This window comes from Hypanus sabinus, chromosome 25, assembly GCF_030144855.1.
Source record: "Hypanus sabinus isolate sHypSab1 chromosome 25, sHypSab1.hap1, whole genome shotgun sequence".
In the NCBI taxonomy this organism is placed as follows: domain Eukaryota; kingdom Metazoa; phylum Chordata; class Chondrichthyes; order Myliobatiformes; family Dasyatidae; genus Hypanus; species Hypanus sabinus.
The window spans coordinates 22,873,923-22,895,813 of NC_082730.1; the positions used below are offsets into that span (position 1 = coordinate 22,873,923).

Here is a 21,891-nt window from a genome sequence, read left to right on the forward strand (position 1 = left end):
CTTTAGGATAAATGAGGAGAAAATAAATCAGACCTCTAGAATATAACATTAAAGAAAATGGCCAATGGTGCGATCCATTTGCTGGAGTATTATCTGGTTATAATATTTCCCCTGTTCTTCCCCATAGTATTCAAAATTCAAATTGGTAATAAGAAACATTCATAAAGTTAAACCTTTTTGATTCAGTTACTCACTTCAAAAACCCATTAAAAATATGCTCTCACATAAAGAATCCTAATTTTTCTAATCTCTTCTCATGGTAAAAAAATCCTATCCACATTATTGTCTGCTGTACTTTTCCCAACCCTTAATCTTGTCAGTGAAGAAAGACAATCAAACCTGGATGGAATATTTTAAATTAGGACTTGAGCAATGATTGGACCAAATCTGTCATTGCCTGACTGAATTGTCTTCTGTAACCCCACTTGGAAACCTCAGACCCTATTAGCTTTGATCATCAACCTGGTTTTAAATTTGTAAATATAGAGACCATCTCCAGCTTACAAATACAGGACTTATGGGCAGTTCCTTTCGTATTATTAAGTTTAAAAAAAAACTTGGGTACAACAGAATGTCTTTTATTCCTCTCTCTACTTTTAGTAAGTATTTTTCTCATTAGTCTTTTGATGCCATTCATTACAATACGACAAGTTGTCATACTAAGTAATTTTTGTACATCCTCTGACTCATGGACAAGATCAATTTAAGGCCATTTATAAAAATAGAATCCATTTGTTATCTATGGATGGCATGTAAAAGGAAGATACTGTATTCCCCTTTTGCCCTTAAATTCTACTCCCACCAACAACAATTCTCGGTACTAACCCAGTTAACTCCCATCACCAAATCAATCCAGGTTTCATGTTGCTGAACAATTAAAGTTGAATATCATATGACATATTATTGACACACCCAACAAACAATACAGCGAAAATAGATTGACATCCAGGCAGTAGCAAGTGAGAGAGCGACATCTTGCAGGGTGAAGTCATTTGAAAATAGCAAATCTTGTTGGCAGTGAGTCATTGTTTGAAGTAGCGAGTGAGACAGCAACATTTTGCAGGGCAGAAGCCATTTGAAAATAGCAAGTCTCATCGGGAGGGTGTCTTACTTGAGCTAATAAAAAGGTGTAAGCAGAGTGGCTATAGTCTAAGAGTTAGACTAGTGGTCAGGCTTTGGCAAGAACAATGAGAGGTCAAGGGTGCTTCTTCAGAAGAGCAGGTTGTCAGTAACTTGACTTGCTGTCTTTTTTTTTTACAGGGCAGGGCACCTCTACAGCCCATACCTCCAATCTCATCTCATTGACTGGAACACATGACTCTTTTGTAGAAGGCATTACCCTGGAGGTTTAAAAACTTTTTCTAACAAATAGATGCATTATTGGATCATTTTTCTCAGTAAGTATTTATTTAATTGGGTTCTCTTTATCTAGTTTTAGGACTTGCGTGAATATCTGATCACATTAAGACATATTTATGCAGAAATAGAGCAAATTCTAAAGGGGTCAGAAACTGACTAGCGCCACTGTATAGTGTAGGGAAGTGTTGGTCATGCACTTTGGTAGAAAGAATAAGGTATAGATTCTTTTCTAAACAAGGAGAAAATTCAAAATTTGGGAGGTGCAAAGGGACTTGAGAGAACTTATGCAGGCTTCCACAAAAGTTAACTTGCAGATTGAGTCGAAGGAAAAGAAGGCAAATGCAATGTTAGCATTCATTTCGAGGAGGACTAGAATACAAGAGCAAGGATGTGATGCTGAGGCTTTATAAGCCATTGGTCATACTGCACAGGAGTATCGTGAGCAGTTTTCGACTCCATCTAAGAAAAGATGTGCTGGCACTGGAGAGGATTCGCAGGAGGTTCACAAGAATGACTCCAGGATTGAAGGGGTTAAGGTATGCTGAGCGTTTAATGGCTTTGTGCCTGTAATCTCTGGAGTTTAGAAGAAAAAGGGAGGGAGCTCACTGAAAGCTATAGAATATTGCAAGGCCAAGATAGAGCAGATGTGGTAAGAATGTTTCCTTTAGTAAGCGAGTGATCAGAGGGCATAGCCTCAGAATAGAGGGATATCGATTTAAAAACAGAGATAAGGAGAAATTTCTTAAGCCAGAGTTTATTGCCACAGATGGGTTTGGAGACCTGATCATAGAGTATATTTAAAGAGGAAGTTGATAGATCCTTGATTAGTCAGGGCTTCAAAGGTAATGGTCAGAAGATGGGAAAATAGGGTTGAGAGGGATAATAAATCAGCCACAATGAAATAGTGGAGCAGGCTCGATGGGTCAAATGGCCTAATTCTGTTCCCAAGTCTATGGTCCAATTATAATACCTGTCCAAACAGTTTGGTTGAATTAGTAGGTATTGTTAATTTCTCTGGAAATTACTAACTAGACTGAATACCATTCAGGAATATATTGCTTCATGTAGGAATACAGCACTGCAAGGCATTTTGTTGCATTAGTATACAATACTTCATAATTTCATTTCACAGTACAGTATGACTAAACAAAACTTAAATTTATTTATCAGCTTTTGCGATGTGGAAATGTCTAAGCACCTAACTGCAACGTCATACTTACTGATTGTTACTAATGATACAAAGTTTGTTTCGTTCCCTACAATACAGTATTGCAAATAAACAGTATGATGTTACATTGTGCTTTCATGTACAGTATTGCATGAAGTCAATATGCACACCAGTATAACAATGGCTGGAGTCTGCAAGCTTCAAGGCATTTTTCCCCACTATATGATGAACTGAGACCCAGGCTATGGGCTTGCTCTGGGATTCAGATCCATGGACTTAATTTGGTTTAGATTGCTATTGCTTATTTTTATTGTTTACATGGTGTTTTGTTCCCTCTTTCCCTGCACATTGGGGGTTGTTCTTCTTTTTAAATTGGGTTCTTTCGAGTTTCCTGCTTTGTGGCTGCTTTGGAGCAGATGAATCGCAAGGTTGTACAATTTCTACATACTTTGATAATAAGTTTATTGTCAAAGGGTTCAAAGTATATCAACTCAATAGAGCAAGGGGCTTCGACAAGCCAGGGCAATATTACATAATGTTGTGAGATATGATAAACGACTTCAATACTGTGTGGTGAATAACAAAAAAAAATACGACAATGGACAGTGTAATACATACTACTATATTACTGCATTATGTGCAATACATACCAATGTGTTAATACACAATGTCATGAAATACCCTTCCAAACTGCATGGTGTTGTAATACATTGCTGCCAGAAGGTTGTGAACACCAACATTTTCTCCATTTCTGCTTTAAATATGACCTAAAATGTGATCAGATCTCCACGCAAGTCCTAAAAATAAAGAGAACCCAATAACAGAAAACATTAAACTTGTTTGCTTATTTAATGAGAAAAATGATTCAATATTACATGCATTTGTTGGAAGAAGTATGTGAACCTCTGGGGTAATGCCTTCCACCAAAGCTATTTGGAGTCAGGTTTTCCAAGCAATGAGATGAGATTGGTGTGGGTTGTAGAGGTGCTCTGCTCTGTAAAATGACACACAAAGTCAGGTTACTTGACAGAGCCTGTTGTTTCAAGAAAGATCTGATTCTGTGCACCATTCCTCAATCAAAACAACTTTCAGAGGTCTTTAGAAGATTTGTAGAGATGCATGAAGCTGGAAAGGCTACAAAAGCAAAAGGCAACAAACTTTCTAGCACCACTTTATATGGAAGTAACAAACTGCATACTGTGGTGATATATCTCCGTAAGTTGATGCACCGTACCAGTTTATACATGTTGTATGAATATCACCACATATTGTACTCTGACACGGCAGAAATTTACACTTCAATACATTCTCAAAAGGAAACTGCACATTGGTGTCATATGCTAAATATCATGTTACTTGATGTAAATCAGTCAACCACTTTTTCACATCCAGTCAGCGCATGTATGAATGTCACCAGCATATTCTCTACAAATTCCCTAGTACCAAACAAAAGCCTGATCCATCAGAAAAAGAACATCAAGCTAGTTAAGGAATTAACACAGGCATACACTGCAGTAGAATTCAAAACACATATAGATTACTATTTATAACCCTGGGATTCATTTGCTTGCAGGCAATCACAACCAATACAAAAATTGCAATGACAGACAGCACCCAACAGGACAAACAACAAGTGTGCAAAAGACAACAAACTGTGTAAATATAAAGAGAAAGTAATAATAATAACGATAAATAAATAAGCAATAAATAAATATCTATAACATCAGATAAAGTACTTGAAAGCGAGTCACAGAGATTGTGGGAACAGTTCAGAGATGGGGCAAGTGAAGTTCAGTGAAATTACTCCCCCTGGTTCAACAGCTTGACAGCTGAGGGGTAATAACTGTTCCTAAAACTGGTGGTGTGTCCCCTAAGGCTCCTGCACTTTACTCCTGAAGTGAGAAGAAATCGTGGCCTGGATACTGGGGATTCTTGATGATGGATGCTGCCTTCCTGCAACAGTGCACCATGCAGATATGCTCAATGGTGAGGAGGGCTTTACCCATGATGGACTGGACCATATCCACTACTTTTTGTTGGCTTTTCCATTCAAGGGCATTGGTGTTTCCATACCAGATCGCCATGCAACCTGTTAATATACTCTCTGCCACACATCTACAGACGTTTGTCAAATATTTACTTGACGTGCCAAATCTTCACTAACTTCCAAGAGATACTGCCATGCTTTCACCGTAATGACCCCCTGGCACTGGGCCCAGGAATGATCCTCTGAAATTATAACACCTAGGAATTTAAAGTTACTGACCCTCTCCACCTCTGAGATCAGTGATCAGTTTCTTCCTCCTGAAATCAATAATCATCAACTTTGTCTTGCTGACATTCAGGCAGATTTTCATTCTTCCTACTATATGCTGATTTGTCACCACTTATCATTCAGCCGATAGTGAGTGTTGTCAGCAAACTTAAATATACCATTGGAGCTGTGCTTATCCTCAGTCATAGTATCAAGAGAGGGGGGGGGAGAGAGGGGGGGGGAGAGAGGGGGGGGGAGAGAGGGGGGGGGAGAGAGGGGGGGGGAGAGAGGGGGGGGGAGAGAGGGGGGGGGAGAGAGGGGGGGGGAGAGAGGGGGGGGGAGAGAGGGGGGGGGAGAGAGGGGGGGGGAGAGAGGGGGGGGGAGAGAGGGGGGGGGAGAGAGGGGGGGGGAGAGAGGGGGGGGGAGAGAGGGGGGGGGAGAGAGGGGGGGGGAGAGAGGGGGGGGGAGAGAGGGGGGGGGAGAGAGGGGGGGGAGAGAGGGGGGGGAGAGAGGGGGGGGAGAGAGGGGGGGGAGAGAGGGGGGGGAGAGAGGGGGGGGAGAGAGGGGGGGGGAGAGAGGGGGGGGGAGAGAGGGGGGGGGAGAGAGGGGGGGGGAGAGAGGGGGGGGGAGAGAGGGGGGGGGAGAGAGGGGGGGGGAGAGAGGGGGGGGGAGAGAGGGGGGGGGAGAGAGGGGGGGGGAGAGAGGGGGGGGGAGAGAGGGGGGGGGAGAGAGGGGGGGGGAGAGAGGGGGGGGGAGAGAGGGGGGGGGAGAGAGGGGGGGGGAGAGAGGGGGGGGGAGAGGGGGGGGGAGAGAGGGGGGGGGAGAGAGGGGGGGGGAGAGAGGGGGGGGGAGAGGGGGGGGGGGAGAGAGGGGGGGGGGAGAGAGGGGGGGGGGAGAGAGGGGGGGGGAGAGAGGGGGGGGGAGAGAGGGGGGGGGAGAGAGGGGGGAGAGGGGGGGAGAGGGGGGGAGAGGGGGGGAGAGGGGGGGAGAGGGGGGGAGAGGGGGGGAGAGGGGGAGAGAGGGGGAGAGAGGGGGAGAGAGGGGGAGAGAGGGGGAGAGAGGGGGAGAGAGGGGGAGAGAGGGGGAGAGAGGGGGAGAGAGGGGGAGAGAGGGGGAGAGAGAGGGAGAGAGAGGGAGAGAGAGGGAGAGAGAGGGAGAGAGAGGGAGAGAGAGGGAGAGAGAGGGAGAGAGAGGGAGACACACAATCACACACACACACACAGATGAGGGATTGTCATTGAGACAGGTTACCACATTCTTCTTAGGCACTGATATAACTGAAGCCTGCTTGAAGCAGGTGTGCATCTCAAACTACCAAAAGGAGAGTTAAAGATTTTAGTGAACACTCCAGCCAGTTGATCAGCCCAGGTCTTTAGTATTTGGCCAGGTATCCCATCTGGGCCAGATGCTTTACGTGGGTTCATCCTCCAATTGGATTCTCTCACATCAGCCTCAGAAACTGCTATCACAGGGTCATCAGGGGCTGTGGAGTTCATGAAGGGGTCTCCATGTTTTGACGGTCAATAGAACACAAAAGGTATTGAGCTCATCTGGGAGCACCCTTCAAGTTTGGTCCAAAATTGTCACTTTGCACACGACATGGTTTTCTGGAGATTGTACTTGGCCTTCCTGTATTTTGCTTGGTTGCCAGACCTGAATACTGATCTGATCCTCAGCAGACTACGCCATCTCTTGGTTCATCCTGGGCTTATAACTGAGGAAGACTCCAAATGATTTTGTCGGGGGACACCCATCTACAACTATTTTTATAAAGTCTGTGACAACCATGGTGTATTCATTCAGATCCTCCAATGAATCATTGAACATGGTTCAGTCCACCAAATCGAAGCAATCCCATAGCCACTCCTCTACCCCCGTGACCAACTCTTTGTTATCCACATCTTTGGAGCCCTGCTCTTTAGCCTCTGCCTGTACAGGTAGGAGGAACACAGCCAAGTGATCAGATTCCCAAAATGGTAGGCATTCCTAATCGTAGTATAGCAGAGGTTGAATTTGTTGTGACCCTTGGTGCTGTTGATAACTGGGGAGAGATTTTTTCAGACAAGCTGGATTGAGGTCCCAGACAATGATTTGAAAGGTGTCAGAATAGGATGTTTCTTGTTTGCTGGTGGCAGCACTCAGTACCTCGAGTGCCTGCTTAATATCGGCCTTTGTCGGCATATAAACTGTGGTCAAGAACACAAAAGAGAACTCCTTGGGTAAGTAAAACGATTGGCAATTATTAGATATTCCAGGTCTGGGGAACCAGAGAATGACAAAACCACTGCATCCAAGCACCGCAAAGAATTTATCATGAAATACAGACCACCCACGTTTTTCCTTCTCCAGTGAGCTCAGTGTATCGAGAAGTCCTCTGGTCTGATCACCAAATCCAGTATGTCCAGTGAGCTATGTGTTCCAGAAACATAGAAGGCAGCAATTCCTTATTTCCCTCTGATACAACAATCTTGCCCTTAGGTCTTCAATCTTGTTCTCCAGCAACTGAACATTTGCTTAAAAAGATGCTGGGTAGAGGAACATTCATTCCCCAGCACGTCAGTCTGACTTGGAGTCCTCCTCTCCTCCCTCTCTTTCAGCCACAGTGATGTACCTTCATCCATTTTAAGAGGCTCTACCTGCATGGTTGAGAGTTAAAGAGTGATTTATAATTTTGAGTCGCATCTATGCCGTAGGTATGGTGTGGGGTAACTAAGCCATAGGGTGACGTGCAACTCCCCAAAAAAAGTTAACTCACATGTCGCAGCGACACAGACCGCAACAACTGTGATTGACCCGCTTGGTAGCATCGCATTTCCTCCTACGTATTCACGGTTGCTTCTTCTCCACCCTGTCTGTACACCAATGTGAAATAGCTGAAACAAATCATCAAATCTACCTGCCGACATGCGAAAATGTTTGAAATGCATTTTCTCGTCCATGTCTCTCACAAAGAGAATCACAGTGGCATAGAAACCCCACTGCCAACTACCGTTTTGGCGCACACCAACACATGCTCGCATAGAGCGACGCAGAAGTGAAAATCGGGGCTTCAGCGTAGGCTGAGGTGTAGCTCGTACGCACAAGTATAAATCAGCTTTAAGTCCACCAAATTCTCGAGAAGATTATGAAATTGTTAGTTCATTAAGATGGTTCATAAGTATTTTACTTACTAAAAGAAAATTACAGGCTGTAGAATGCAGTTGTTCTAAGCTGCTCGAAAAACAACACTGTGGTTCACCAGCACCATATTTTTGCATTAAGGAAGGCAATGCAGTGTTTTGGAAAATCAACAAAATCAAGTACAGAAAACATGAATCTCACAGCTTTGCACTCTTAGAGGCCAAGGTCCTGATTAATACTTGAGCATTAAATACCTGTAGTCTATGACAATAATAGAAAAAAAACATGCATCTCCATTGCACCTTCTCAAACCTTGGGACATCTTAACATGCTTTATGGTTAAAGATTTTCATACCATGAATATAGGGAACATGGGAGCTAACCTGCACACTGAACTCAGACAAACAGAAAATTGATAATGACCAGACAGCTTGTATTTGATATCAGAAGGAATTTTATTGCCCTCCTTTATAACACTACCATAGTGTTTTTTTTTTCCCACATCCACCTATGAAAATACAGAGTTGTCATTTAACAGTCCATCAGAAAGAGGTCACATCTGGAGGTTTTAAAATGGACACATTTATTTTTGTTCTCCAGCGTTAATTTTTATTTAGCGATACAGGGCAGAATTGGCCATTCCAGTCCTTTGAGCCATGCTGCCCCAGCAGCAAGCAACAAACCCTACTGACCCTAACCTAACCACAGGACAATTTACAATGACCAATTAATCTACCAGGTACATCTTTGGACTTGGGTAGGACACCAAAGGAACCAAAGAAAACCCAAGCATTCCACTGGAAAGACATACAGGGACTCCTTACAGAATGGTGCCAGAATTCAATTCCAAACTCTGGAATCTGAACCCTGGAACTCTGAACTCTGCTACCGTGGCAGACACAGGAGTGGGAACTGAAATCAAAAGCAAAGAAAGTTACAAGGTCTGGGCTAACCATCAAACACCTATTTATGTTAATCCTACATAAATCCTATTTTGTTCTCAATATCCTATCCTCCCCTTTAGTAGAACTTTTCCACTAAAGGCACCGTTCAATTCCCAAATTCCATTCTTCTCTGATGAAGAACACAAGCAGTCAAAAAAAGACCTGATTACTGTTTCAGATCATGGGGGGGGGGGGGGGGGTGGAGGGGGAATTTCCCAATACACTTTTTAAGTCAGCTAATTGGATACATCATTCAAGCATGTTATTATCATTTCTCCTTTTTGATGATAAATTTTAAAACTTCAAAGAACTTCAAAGCACCAAATAACTAGTCTACAGAATCCCTCAATTAAACGTAAGGGCTTTGAATATGTATACAGAATCTCAAAACTCTACAACCATTCCAATGACATCATGTACAATTTTATGCTGCCAGCAAATAACCCAGTGATACCAACTCAACTCCTGCTGCCAATTGAAAACTGCATTTTTATTATTTTGCCTAACATAATGCAAAGAACAGTGGATGCAAGGTGGAAAAATTTTCAATTCTACAGTTTTGTCAAGTGCAACAAGGTGAATCATGCAAATGAGCCAAGTCAATGTACCGCATCCTGAAACACTTTAATACAATCAAGATATAGACAAAATTAGCATTTCTCTAATGTGCATCAACACCTCATCTATTAGTACAGGGGTTCCCATCCTGTAGTCCATGGACTCCTTGCTTAATGCTATTAATGGTATTTGTTTAAAAAAAAGGTTGGGAACCCCTGTATCTAGTGCATCAATTTAGGACTTGCCAAACTCTTAAAGGACGCCATCTTAAGTAACAAGTTGGGATCACTTTGTCAAGGGAATTACATGAACAATGTTCCAATCATCAAAATACTATGCCAAGAATTCGATCATCACTCTCTCTTCCTTGGAAAGGGAGTAAAACTCTTTAGAATGAAGATGTAAAAAAAAATTGACGTGTGAATTTTGATAATAAATTTACTTTGAACTTTGAACAGTTACTTGGAGCCACAGATGAGAGAGGAATGTCCAGCAGGGAACAAAGGTGAGAGAGCTGCCCTGGAATGGACATGACAAGCCCCTTCACCATAGGTTCTACCCCTCCCTGGACACCCCATACACCCATTTAAGAGGCATTTGAACAGATATGTGGATAAGAAAGGTTTAGAGGGATATGGACCAAAAACAGGCAAGTGGAACTAGCTCAGATGGGAATAGTGGTCAGCATGGACAATTTGGGTCAAAGAGCCTGCTTCCACACTCTGTAACTCTAACTACGGCAACCAAACACATAACCTACCAATATTTGTATTATCAATTTTATGTTCACATTTATCATGAACACTTCCCATATAAATTTGTCACACTATAGCTATGCTCCTTTCTCTTCCCCAGTAGGTGATGAAATGTCACCTCTTGTGGAAGTCATATCACAGATCAATTTAAGCGCAAAGATTTAGGACAGAATGAATTTAAAAATCACAGGCATTTTATGATCCAATTACCTCTCCAATCTTGCTCAATTCTCAACATCATACAAGATTAATTATCATACAAACCGAGAAAATGAAGAGGCATAGTTCATCCTCAGGAAATCTTTTGATGTTCTTATACCAGCAATGACCAATAGCCTAAATGCTGGAACTTTTCAGCCCCCAGTTCTTCTTTGAAAAATCTCTTTAACAACTGCATAATCTTTCTCCAACATTATGTTATCTATTACGTAATTACACCTTTGGAGAAAATGCTGTTCAAAAAGTTGTAAAAACAGGCTATTGTTGCACCTATTCAGACAGATTATGCTAATTTAATATCTGGACTGAGACACCCTTTATCATGTTCATTAACACTGGGTGATACTCTTTATCCTAGCTCATGGCTGCAGCTGGCAGGTGAAGAGGCTGGCTCATGGAGTTGAAAAGATTTGCCTTTTATTCTCTTTCATATAAACCATTGTTTTCTTTAATCTTGTTGGACCCTTAATCCTTAATGGGAAGATTTTATTCAAGTATCAGCTCAGAAACCGCCAAAATCCGCAACAGAGGTTGGTAACAACTCTCAGAAAAAGGGAAATAAAACTTTGAACAATAAATGATTGCCAACTAGAAACACAAATGTGTGATCACAGAAAAAGCTCGCTCTCACACATATTTATAACAACTCTGCAATCACTTTGCAGAGCAAAACTAATTGTCATCATTACATTTTCTCCTTTAGTAAACAAAGTTCACTTTTATTCATAATTCTGAATTGAATAGATACCGCTTAATAATATGTCAAACAAAATACTAGAAAAAAGTTTTTCATGCACTCAATCATATCAAAAGTAATGGTTGCTGCAACCGCCATTAACTGTTCTGCATTTGGAATGAGTAAAACATCTTTCATCAGGAATAATACATTACAACAGAGCGAAGCGTGATTGGCTATGAATGATTTCACCCCCCCCCCCAACACCACCCCCAAGTTTGCATACACGTTTTAAACTGTGGCCAGACTAAATAGTATCAATAAAGTGATTTCTTAAATTTAAATGGAAAAATACAGTGGATAAAATCAATTAGACAAAATTCCAAGGCATGCTGCAATGTCATGTAGTCCACTAATTTTCTGCAACGATTTTTAAACCTTCAGCCACGACAGTCCCACTGGTGTACTACACCATCAGTTGATACTTTGACAGTACTATCATTTAACAGCTTACACAGTATTATTATATAGTAATACCATCATGCATTAAATGTTAAGGGACAACTTACAAATTTCACCTAGTCTTGAAGGTGTATGTGTACAGATAAATTTTGAAGACAGATCCTATGAGGTACCATGAATCACAAACATATGTAATGTGTTTCATGGTATCACATGCTAACGGTCTTCAAAATGGAAGAAAATTTCAGAACCACCTAAACAAGTGACTGGAGAACTAATAAAAAAAGTGCAAGTAACTTCATATGAGTATCAGTTCTCGTAAATGTCACCGCAGGGGTCAACAGCAGTTTTACAGATTTTATGGAGGGAACTGTGTATCTATTTTTCCTGCCAGCATACTTGGCTCTCCCGCTGAAATTTTTGCAAACAGATAACTTCCAGTGTTATCAATTACATGTAATTGTCATCTCAAGAAACCGGTTTTCATGTAGAACATAGGACAACACTGTACAGACCCTTTGGCCAACTGTATTGTGTCGACCTTTTAACCTACTCGCAGATCAATCTAACGCTTTCCTCCGCAACCCCCTCCATTTTACTTTCATCCATATGCTTATCTCGGGAGTCTCTTAAATGTCCCTAACGTATTTGCCTCTACTACCACTCTGGCATTGCAATCCACCTGCCCACCACTCTGACATTCTCCTCTACTTCCCTCCAATCATCTTAAAATTATGCCATTTCCACCCTGAGAAAAAGACACTGACTGTCTACTCTATCAATGCCTCATCACATTCTACACCTAAGTCACCCCTCGTCCTTCTCTCCAAAGAGAAACATCCTTTCTTGGTCAACCTTTCTTCACAAGACATTATCTCTAATACAGGAAGCATCCTGGTCAATCTCCACTGCACCCTCCATGAAGCTTCCACATCCTTGCTACGATGAGGCAACCAGAACTGAACACAATATTCCAAATGTAGTCTCACTAGGGTTTTATAGACCTGCAACATTACCTCATGGTCATGAGCTCGATCCCTGACTAATGAAGGCCAACACACCTTTAAGCCTTCTTAAGCACTCTATTAATTTACGTGACAACTTTTGAGGGATCTATAGACGTTGACCTCATCCATACATCCCTCCACACTACGAAGAATCCTGCCATTAAGTCTGCCTTCAAGTTTGACCTTCCAAAGTGTATCACCTCATGCTTTTCTGGACTAAATTCCATCTGCCACTTCTCAGCCCAGCTCTAAATTCTGTCAATGTCCTGTTGTAACCTACAACCACCATCTAAACTATCCACAATGCCACCATTCTTTGTTTCATCTGCAAACTTACTAACCCACTCATCCATTTCAGCATCCTAGTCATTTATAAAAATCACAGAACACATCCATTTGTCACCGACCTCCAGGTAGAAAATGCTCCATCTACTATCACCCTCTGCCTTCTGTGGGTGAGCCAATTCTGAATCCACGCAGCCAAGTCTCCCTGGATCTCAAGCCTCCAGACTTTCAGAATGAACCTACCATGAGAAACCTTGTCACCTTACTAAAATCCATATACATCATGTTCACTTCTCTACCTTCTTCAATGTACATGTCAATGTGGGATAAAATTTCAAGATACAACACAAAGATAACAAAAAAAACACCCTGGAGTTGATCATTTTCAAGGTGGTGATCAGATCACCATGCAATGTTTCCCTATCTAAACAGAACAAACTTAAATTTGTAACCATGCTCTTCTAATCCGCAGGGTATACGATCTTTTTTTTAGCACAGCAGTTTTTTTTTATTTTCAGGTTTAAAGCCAATCAAGTACTTTTACACTAGTCATTAATGTAAGGAAATAACAGAAGTAAAAAAAAGTAATAAATGATACTAAATACTAAATGATACTCTTGTAAATTTTGCACTTTTCCCCCCTTCTGATCTCGCCATTCTTTTTCCCTTCAAGAAGCAGTCCAATAAGTGACCTTACTCCTTTTATAGAAATCCTTTCTGCCACACTGCAGCAGACACCCTGCATTATTTCCATTCGTTTCTGCCAAGCTTCCGAAGGGAGGGAACAAAGATCGGCAACTACGAGACCAGCGTTTAACCACATAACTGCCAAACCCGGTTTAAATTTCAATAAACCTAAACGGTGTGCCACAAAATGGAAGCTATTCGGCCATGGATAGGGACGGCTCGAGTCTAAAACACTCTGTCGGAGCTGTACAAGAGATAAGCACATGGCTTGCACATTTTCCTGGTTCTATCTCGGTCAGCTCAAAATGAGCCCATTTTGAAATAGACGCCACTGTGTAAAATAAAAATTACACAACTCGTTTATTTAATATATGCCTTCAGTCGCTGAGATTGCTCACAATAAAATAAAACTGCATTAAACGAATGTAAAGGAAAGGCTCCGTATTCGACGGCCAATACCTACAGGAAGAATCAGCGTTGAACATGTCTGGATCAGGGACGTCTTTCACTTTTCAAAAACCATCCGGCCGGAAGCTACAGCCGAGGGGAGAGAAGGGGGAAAAAAATCGCCTTTATGCGAGACACCTTCTTTCTGTGCCACAGAAGCCTCCAGATCTTTCACGCAGGCATAGGACTCTGGCGTCACACTTCTGAATAGCAATTTAAGAAAACCGAGCGAGATTGGACAAAGACTGCGAGAGAGGGAGGGAGAGAAATGACTTCTTTGCCATCCCACTTTTCAAGAGGCAGAGCCAAAAGTTCAGAGACTCCGTCTAACCTCGCTGACAGAGAGAGAGAGAGGAGTGTCTGACAAAGCAAGCCAAGGCAGTGACACGTATAGCGAAGTATTATCTGATATAAAAAGGGAAACAGTGTTGTGTAGACAAGCCCATGACATTAAAACGCTCAAGTGGGAGGAAAGGACGCTGGAGCCACATTTACTACTTGAATCACACGAATAGCAGACTGTCCATTAGAATTGCTAATGCTGATTAAAGACACCCTGTCAAATACTAGGATTCCAAGATACGAGTCATACTTGGAGATGCCCTAGAGTAGCCAGACAAATGCTCAACTGGTCAAATTCCCTCATTTAAGAACCCGCACAGAATGCTGATGAGGTCTCATTTTTAATACTGTATTCAAGTTTGACCACCCTATTATAGCAATAATAGATTTAGGAGAATGTTACTGGGATGTAAGAGACCGAGTTATGAAGAGAAGTTGAGCAGACTAGGACATTGTACTCTGGGGCATCGGAGAATAAAGGGTGATGTAATAGAGGGGTATAAAATCATGAGTGGTATCGATAAGGTGGCACTCAGTTTTTTTTCCCAGATTTGTGGAATCCAGAACTAGAGGACATGGTTTATGGCGAGCAGGGAGAGGTTTTATAGGGACCCAAAGGGCAACTTTTTCCACCCAGAAGATGGTCATGTATGGAATCTGCTGCCAAATAAAGTTGTTCAGACAGGTACATTAAAAATACTTAAAATACACTTGGACAAATAAATTGAGAGGAAAGGCTTCAAGGGATATGAGCAAAATCCAGAAAAATAGGGCTAACTTAGAGGGGTGTCCTGGTCAGCATGGAGCAGTTGAAACAAAGGGCCTTTTTCCATGTTACACAATTGCTTGACAGAGTGATCAACTGGAACAAATCCTATAATTTAAAAAAAATAATTAAATGTCCCTGCCATATTCTCCAATCTACAAACAGCCCGTCTCTGAAAGTAAGTGAAGTCTCTCATCTGAGATATGGTTCTGATAAATTTCTATTTCTCCTAGTTTTTTTTTAAATCTGGGAACACCAAATTGTGGTTTTGACAGTACTGCTGGCACCTAGACTAAATCTTTGAATTTATCAGCAAAGATTCTAAAATCAGTATGCATTCCTGAATTACAACATGTATCCCACAGACTTCATTAAGAAAGCCTGCATTTGCCATCCTTGCTGCTCTTGAGATCCACTTGGCACTGGGCCTCAGAGCACAATCAATACCAGAATTTGACAATGATTATACATCTCAGATGCAGTAAAAAGATACATTAGGATGAGAGACCCAGGGACCTTCAGGTTCAATCTACACTTACGGTGCCCCAGACCAGATCCAGGTCCATAACCAGCTCAAAGCCCAGGTGTCCTGCACAAGTGAGCCGAAGTCAGATATTGTACAGACCAGAATATGACATTGCTAGGTGCATGATTGGAGAACTATAGAGGAGCACTGGAGGTGAACAGCAAGAACTATGGCATATCTTTAAAATGTCAGTATCTGGTTATGTACTTAAAATAAAGCACGTTTCTCATGAGTGGCTCTCGTAGGAAATTAGAATTGTAACTTTGGCCCTTCCTATGAAAAAGCAAAGCACTGCTAATAATCACTATGAAAATACATGTGAATCTTTCCTGATGGAACATACCACAGGCTGAGATGCCACCCCTGAATAGGAATAGTCAGCCCATATCTGTCTCTGTTCATACACAAAGAATACCCACACAGGCAGGCAACATTTGATAAGTCTTTTACCAATAGCATTATCATTATAAAAGGAAGAAGAAAACAAAATTTGAGGGAAATGAACCAATCTCATTTTCTTTACTTAATTTAAAATTATCGTGTAGATAAACAGCTAGAAACATTTTCTAAAGTTATCTTCTTTTGCAGCTGTTGATTTCATGACAGACAGCTGACAGCAAAAAGCACACCAATTAGTTAATGCATGATCTGACACTCAGATTTTGGTTACTGTGACATAGATACTGATTATGTTCTAGAAGATAACATACAACAAATTACCAAGAACCAGCAATTTTTAGTTAGACCCACAAAGTACAATCTACTTGAATTTTAAATGTATTCAAACCCTGTAATTCGACACATCAATGGTTCCTCAGCAGTGGCTGCTTTACTTGAAGCAATATCAAAGTTAACTAAATTTAGAATTAGTGGTGACTGTTAATTTCACATGTAGAGCTGATCATGGAACCCACAAATGTATACATGCTGGGTTATCAGTCAGACCATCTACTGAATCAAGCTGACTCTCCATTGTACTCTCAAGTCTAGGAGTCCTGCAACCTGATCTGCTCCAAATATATTTTTTTAAATATGCAATATTCTTGGCACTCATCATTCCTTGTGGCATATTGGAAATTTTTAAAAATTCCTTATTGTTCACTGGAAGACCTTCATGGAGGCCCCATGTGCCACCTAGGCACTAAGGGTTCAGACGATTATGATTATCCACAATTTGAAATTGTTAACATTACCCCTCCATCACAAAAATCTACCCACATTCATTCCATGATCAAGTATAAAATTAAAATAAATAAGAATTTATTTTTAAAATGGAATGCAAGCAAGTAGAACATCTATGATGGTCTAAATTGCTAACCCCAGGATTAAACCAACATGCAGTTATACAGATGCTTGTGTGATGTGTTTATAGTTGTTAGCATTAATCATGATTTGACTGAGGGATACAAAAGTCTAATATCATGTTGAAACAAATCTAGGAATGGGACATAAAATTTATGTGTGCCAATGTTGAACACAACATGACAAAGTCTTCAGGCTGGACTTCACATTACCATTGCTCATCATCATCCTCATCAATAGTGTGTAAACTTAATGCCCTTCCTCCGTACAAGTGAACAGCAAATCTAACAGTCAGTTCATCAGCAAGATCCTTCTACTTCCCTGTACAAAACATTGCCCAGATTTATGTCTATCAAACTTCTGTTAGTGAATTTATGTTTGTACATTGCTTACTATTTGATATCAATTGACCAGTGCCCCATTCAAATTATACCCGCTTGAGTCCAGACTGAGATTTGGTCGACATCAAGATTCACTAATCACAATTTACACTTCTTCTCCCTGAACATTATCTAAGTTCTTACAATTTTAAGATATCCCTCTAGGGTATAAAATGGATCATCATGGGTGCCTCTGCTTTCATTACAAGCTTCCACCATTGTTCTCTGAAGTTCTGTCTATTCTCTTTACCTTGACCATCACTTCTAGCCTTCAATAATATCTCAAAGAATAACCTTTAGTCAGTCCCTAACTCTAATATTTAATATTGCAAGACACAGTCTTTCAAACATCTATACCAAAAGTTGCCAGAAATTTTTCATTCTGTTTCCTTCTCCTGATATTCTGAGAGTGCTATCTTGCTGCTCTTTCTAAATGCACCCTATATTTCTATATCCATTGGTGCTGATGTTCTGTGCTCTCCAGCATGTGCTCCAAAGTCTATTAGTATCAATTGGGACTGTTACAAGACTTAGTGCACGCTTGAGAAATAGAACTCCATCCTCCATTTGTGTGTGTTGCAGCCTCCCGGACTCCGTTTTATATTACAAAATTTCAGATAACTCACTTTCTCTCTCAAACTAGCCATTTCCATTGTACATCATCCATCTTTATGGGATATTAACTCCATTTTTCTTTGTGTAACAGCACAGTCTGACCTGCTGGGCATTTTGCAACAGTCTACATCCCTTTTTCTGCATTATCATTCTGTAACAGCCATCTTTAACTGTTGACTTCTCCTTATCCCATAACAATCGCAGCCAACTTAATCACTAATATTCCCCTTTGTCCTAGCCATCCATGCCAGCCTCATCCACAACTACCTTGATTTTTCTTTCTCATTTCCAATGAAGGGTCTTTGACCCAAAACATTGTTTCTCTATCCACAGTTGCTACCTGGCCATGTTTTCAGTATTTTCTGATACCCAAGGTTTATTTATTGACCAACTACCACATTGTACTCGGTATTTACTTACTTTGCTAGATGACCTTTCATTGGTAAACAAACTTGTGAACATAAGTAGCTAATGAAAACAGATCAGAGAAATCTTGCCCACTTTTAGCCTCTATTCAATTGATCTATATCAAAACTGGAGTTATCTGCATTTACATTGCACCCATCTTGTTTTAAACACAAGAATTTGACTCACTGCCAACTACGTGAAGTAAGTTTATAGCTGGCATGTGCAAACACAGCTACAATTTGTCCACGAGGTCTCATAAACACAAATCAGATGGATGACCTTTAATTATTTTGGTAGCCAGGAAAATGGAAAGATTCTTTGATGTTTTCCTCACAAATAGTGTCATTGAATCTTTAACATTTCTTACAACAGAAAATGGACCTATATCTTCATCCATGCACCATAATGGCATATTGGTGTTTTGTCAGGCTCAAAAGGAATCTTATACAGTCTGCCTCCATAATCTGATAAGGCCACTTCAACACCATCCCACCCACCTTTTAATATTGCTTTTCAAAGCTTTATTATTGCAACGATTCCTAATGTCTATCATTTCCATTAACTTAGCAATTATATTAACAAATCACAATACTCAACAGATAGTCCTAGAAATTATATTAGCATACTCCATTTATTTTCCTTCATAGATATGCTCCCTTTGCTGCACAAAACTGAACACTGCATACCAGTTTTATTTTCAAAATAGCCAGAGTCCAAGTTATTCCCATCTGGGAACCACTCTAAGTTACTTTTCTTGGTTATCAAGTAGAATTTTGTATTTGGTCAAAAAATTCAAACTGTTTCTTTTCCCAAGTATAGGCACTTTAAAACAGAGCTTCCTCCACACAAACCTCAAAAGATCTCACTTTTTCTGTTTGTCTTGTTTACCAACTGCCCCATCCTCTGCACAATCACCCTGGTTCCACTTCCCTGCGAAATAAACATACAAAGTTGAGAAAGGACAAAGTACAGAAGGCCACAAAAATATATACAATAAAAAGAAAGCCAGGGAGATAAAGGAGATGCTTGAAAGACAAGAATCTTAGTGCCTTCAGCATGATAAAAATGCCCAGAAGAGCTCCACAAACACATCAACAAACTAAATTTGACATCATAAGTTACTAGATAATATGGCAAGCAAAAGTCTGAAAGAGCATGGTGAAGGAAGGAAAAAAAAGCAGAACTGGATAAGGTTTTAGTATGAGACACTGTAGGAATCTTAAAAATTGACATTTTTAAAAATTATTCCAGGGACACTATTAATTGCCATTTCTTGAGCTTCCTGAGAAGATGGTGATCCATTGTCTTCTTAAATAGGAAAATCAAAGTTTTGAATGGATTCAAAAATCAGCCGAGTTGAAAGGCCAAAAATTGGCCAGGAATAACATGGGCTGGAAATAATAAAGGCATGTAGAAGGATTTAAGCCTATGAACAGACAGACATACTTTATTGATCCCGAGGGAAATCGGGTTTCGTTACAGCCGCACAAACCAAGAATAATGAATAAATATAGCAATATAAAACCATAAATAATTAAGTAATAAGTTAATCGTGCCAAGTGGAAATAAGTCCAGGACCAGCCTATCGGCTCAGGGTGACTGACACTCCGAGGGAGGAGCTGTAAAGTTTGATGGCCACAGGTAGGAATGACTTCCTATGATGCTCAGTGTTGCATCTCTGTGGAATGAGTTCTGGCTGAATGTACTCCTGTGCCTAACCAGTATATTATGGAGTGGATGGGAGTCATTGTCTATGATGGCATGCAACTTGGACAGCATCCTCTTTTCAGACACCACCGTCAGAGAGTCCAGTAATTCACATTACAATGGGAGAATCAGGATGGTTTCATGATTGAGAGAATATAGATTTTTTAATTTTTCAAATGTGATCTCATTAGTAGAGAGTTAACTTCAAAATGACCTATTCTGACTACATGTACCTATTCAACATCTCAGTGATCTCTACCTTCAAGTAACACACCCATACACTGTAGTACATTGCTATGCTTTTTTTTACAAAAGCAATTATGGAAGATAGTGTTAACATCCAAAAAAATGATTAAAAATATATTATCCTTTCTGAATACAATTACCTTTTTCAGTGGCCACTTCATTAGGTACCTCATATACCTGTACTAATAAAGTGGCCTCTGAATGTACACTCATGGTTTTCTGCTGCTGTAATACATCCACTTCAAGGTTCAACATGTTATTCGTTCAGAGATGCTCTTTTGCACATCACTGCAGTAACAGGTGGTTATTTGAGTTACTGTCACATTCCTGTCAGCATGAAGCAGTCTGACCATTCTCCACTGACATCTCTGATTTACAAGGCATTTTCCACCACAGAGCTGCACTAAGTGTCTTTTAGTTTGTCGCACCATTCTCTGTAAGCTCTACAGACTGCTGAGTGTGCAAATCCCAGGAGATCAGCAGTTTTTGATATACTCAAATCACACCATCCAGCACCAAAATCATTCAACAGTCAAAATCACTTCAGTCACAGTACTTGTCCATTCTGTTGTCTGCTCTGAACAACAACTGATTTCCTGAGCATGTCTGCATGCTTTTATGCACTGAGTTACTACCACACGATTGGCTGATTAAATATTTGCATCAAGAAACAGGTGTAACTAATAAAGTGACTACTAAGTACATTTGTAACTAGCCTTAGCATTTCAAATGATTCCAGGAAAGCTTGGCTTTCCCGAGCACTGTCAATGGATTTACTAATGTCAAAAATCTGCATACAGAATAGTAAACTGTAAATTGGTTTATTGCTTATCTGCCATGGATCAGTGTTTTCCAGCAGTGTCTGTCACGAGCCAGCTGTTGCCACTCATTGACCTCAATATTTTAAAAATTTATTAATTTTACCTGATATGGACATCACAACTAAGTCAGCATTTATTGCCCATACCTAGTTGCCCTCGAGAAGGTGGGATGAGCTTGCCTTCTCGAACTGCAGCACTCCCTGAGCAGTAGGACCACCCACAGTGCTGTTGAGAGGGGGGCAGGAGGAAAATTAGGAATTCCATGATTTCAACCCAGCAATAATGAAGGAATAGCAATATGTTTTCAAGTCAGGATGGTGAGTGACTTAGAGGGGGTTTTCCAAGTGGTGGTGTTCCCAGGTATCTGCTCTTCTCATTCCACTAGATGGTAGTGGTCATGGGTTTGGATGGTGCTGCCTTAGGAACTTTGATGTGTTTTTGCAGTACATCTTGTAGATAGTACACACTACTGCCACTATTTGTCAATGGTGGAGGGAAAAGATGCTCATAGAAGGGGTACCAATCAAATGGGCTGCCTTGTACTGGATGGTGTCAAACTTTTTGAGCAGTCATGGAGCTGCACTCATCCAGGCAAGTGGCAAGTATTCCATTACACTCCAGACCCGAGCCTTGTAGATGGCGAACAGGCTTTGAGGAGTCAGGAGGTGAGTTGCACACTGCAGGCTTCCTAGCCTTTGACCTGTTCTGGTAGCCACAGTGTTTATATGGCTAGACCAGTACAGTTTTCTGTAAATAGTAACCCCCAGGATGTTGATAGTAGGGGGCTCAGTGATGGTGATGCCACTGGTTGATAAGAAACAATGGTTAGAGCATCTC

The 21,891-nt window shown here is 40.9% G+C and overlaps 1 protein-coding gene across 6 annotated transcripts in view; it reads right to left on the bottom strand.

The window, feature by feature from the left end:
• LOC132381096 (suppressor of tumorigenicity 7 protein homolog) overlaps positions 1-21,891 on the bottom strand; it is a 133,677-nt gene that overhangs the window by 98,295 nt on the left and 13,491 nt on the right. Inside the window, exon 1 of one of the 6 annotated variants that reach the window (XM_059950303.1) lies at positions 13,958-14,168. The exons of 4 other annotated variants lie outside the window; for them this stretch is intronic. In XM_059950303.1, the coding sequence (XP_059806286.1) occupies positions 13,958-13,979 (22 nt within the window). In that variant the 5' untranslated portion in view covers positions 13,980-14,168. Of the gene's footprint in view, positions 1-13,957; positions 14,169-21,891 lie in introns of those variants that run through there. One more of the 6 variants, XM_059950302.1, reaches the window with a different exon arrangement.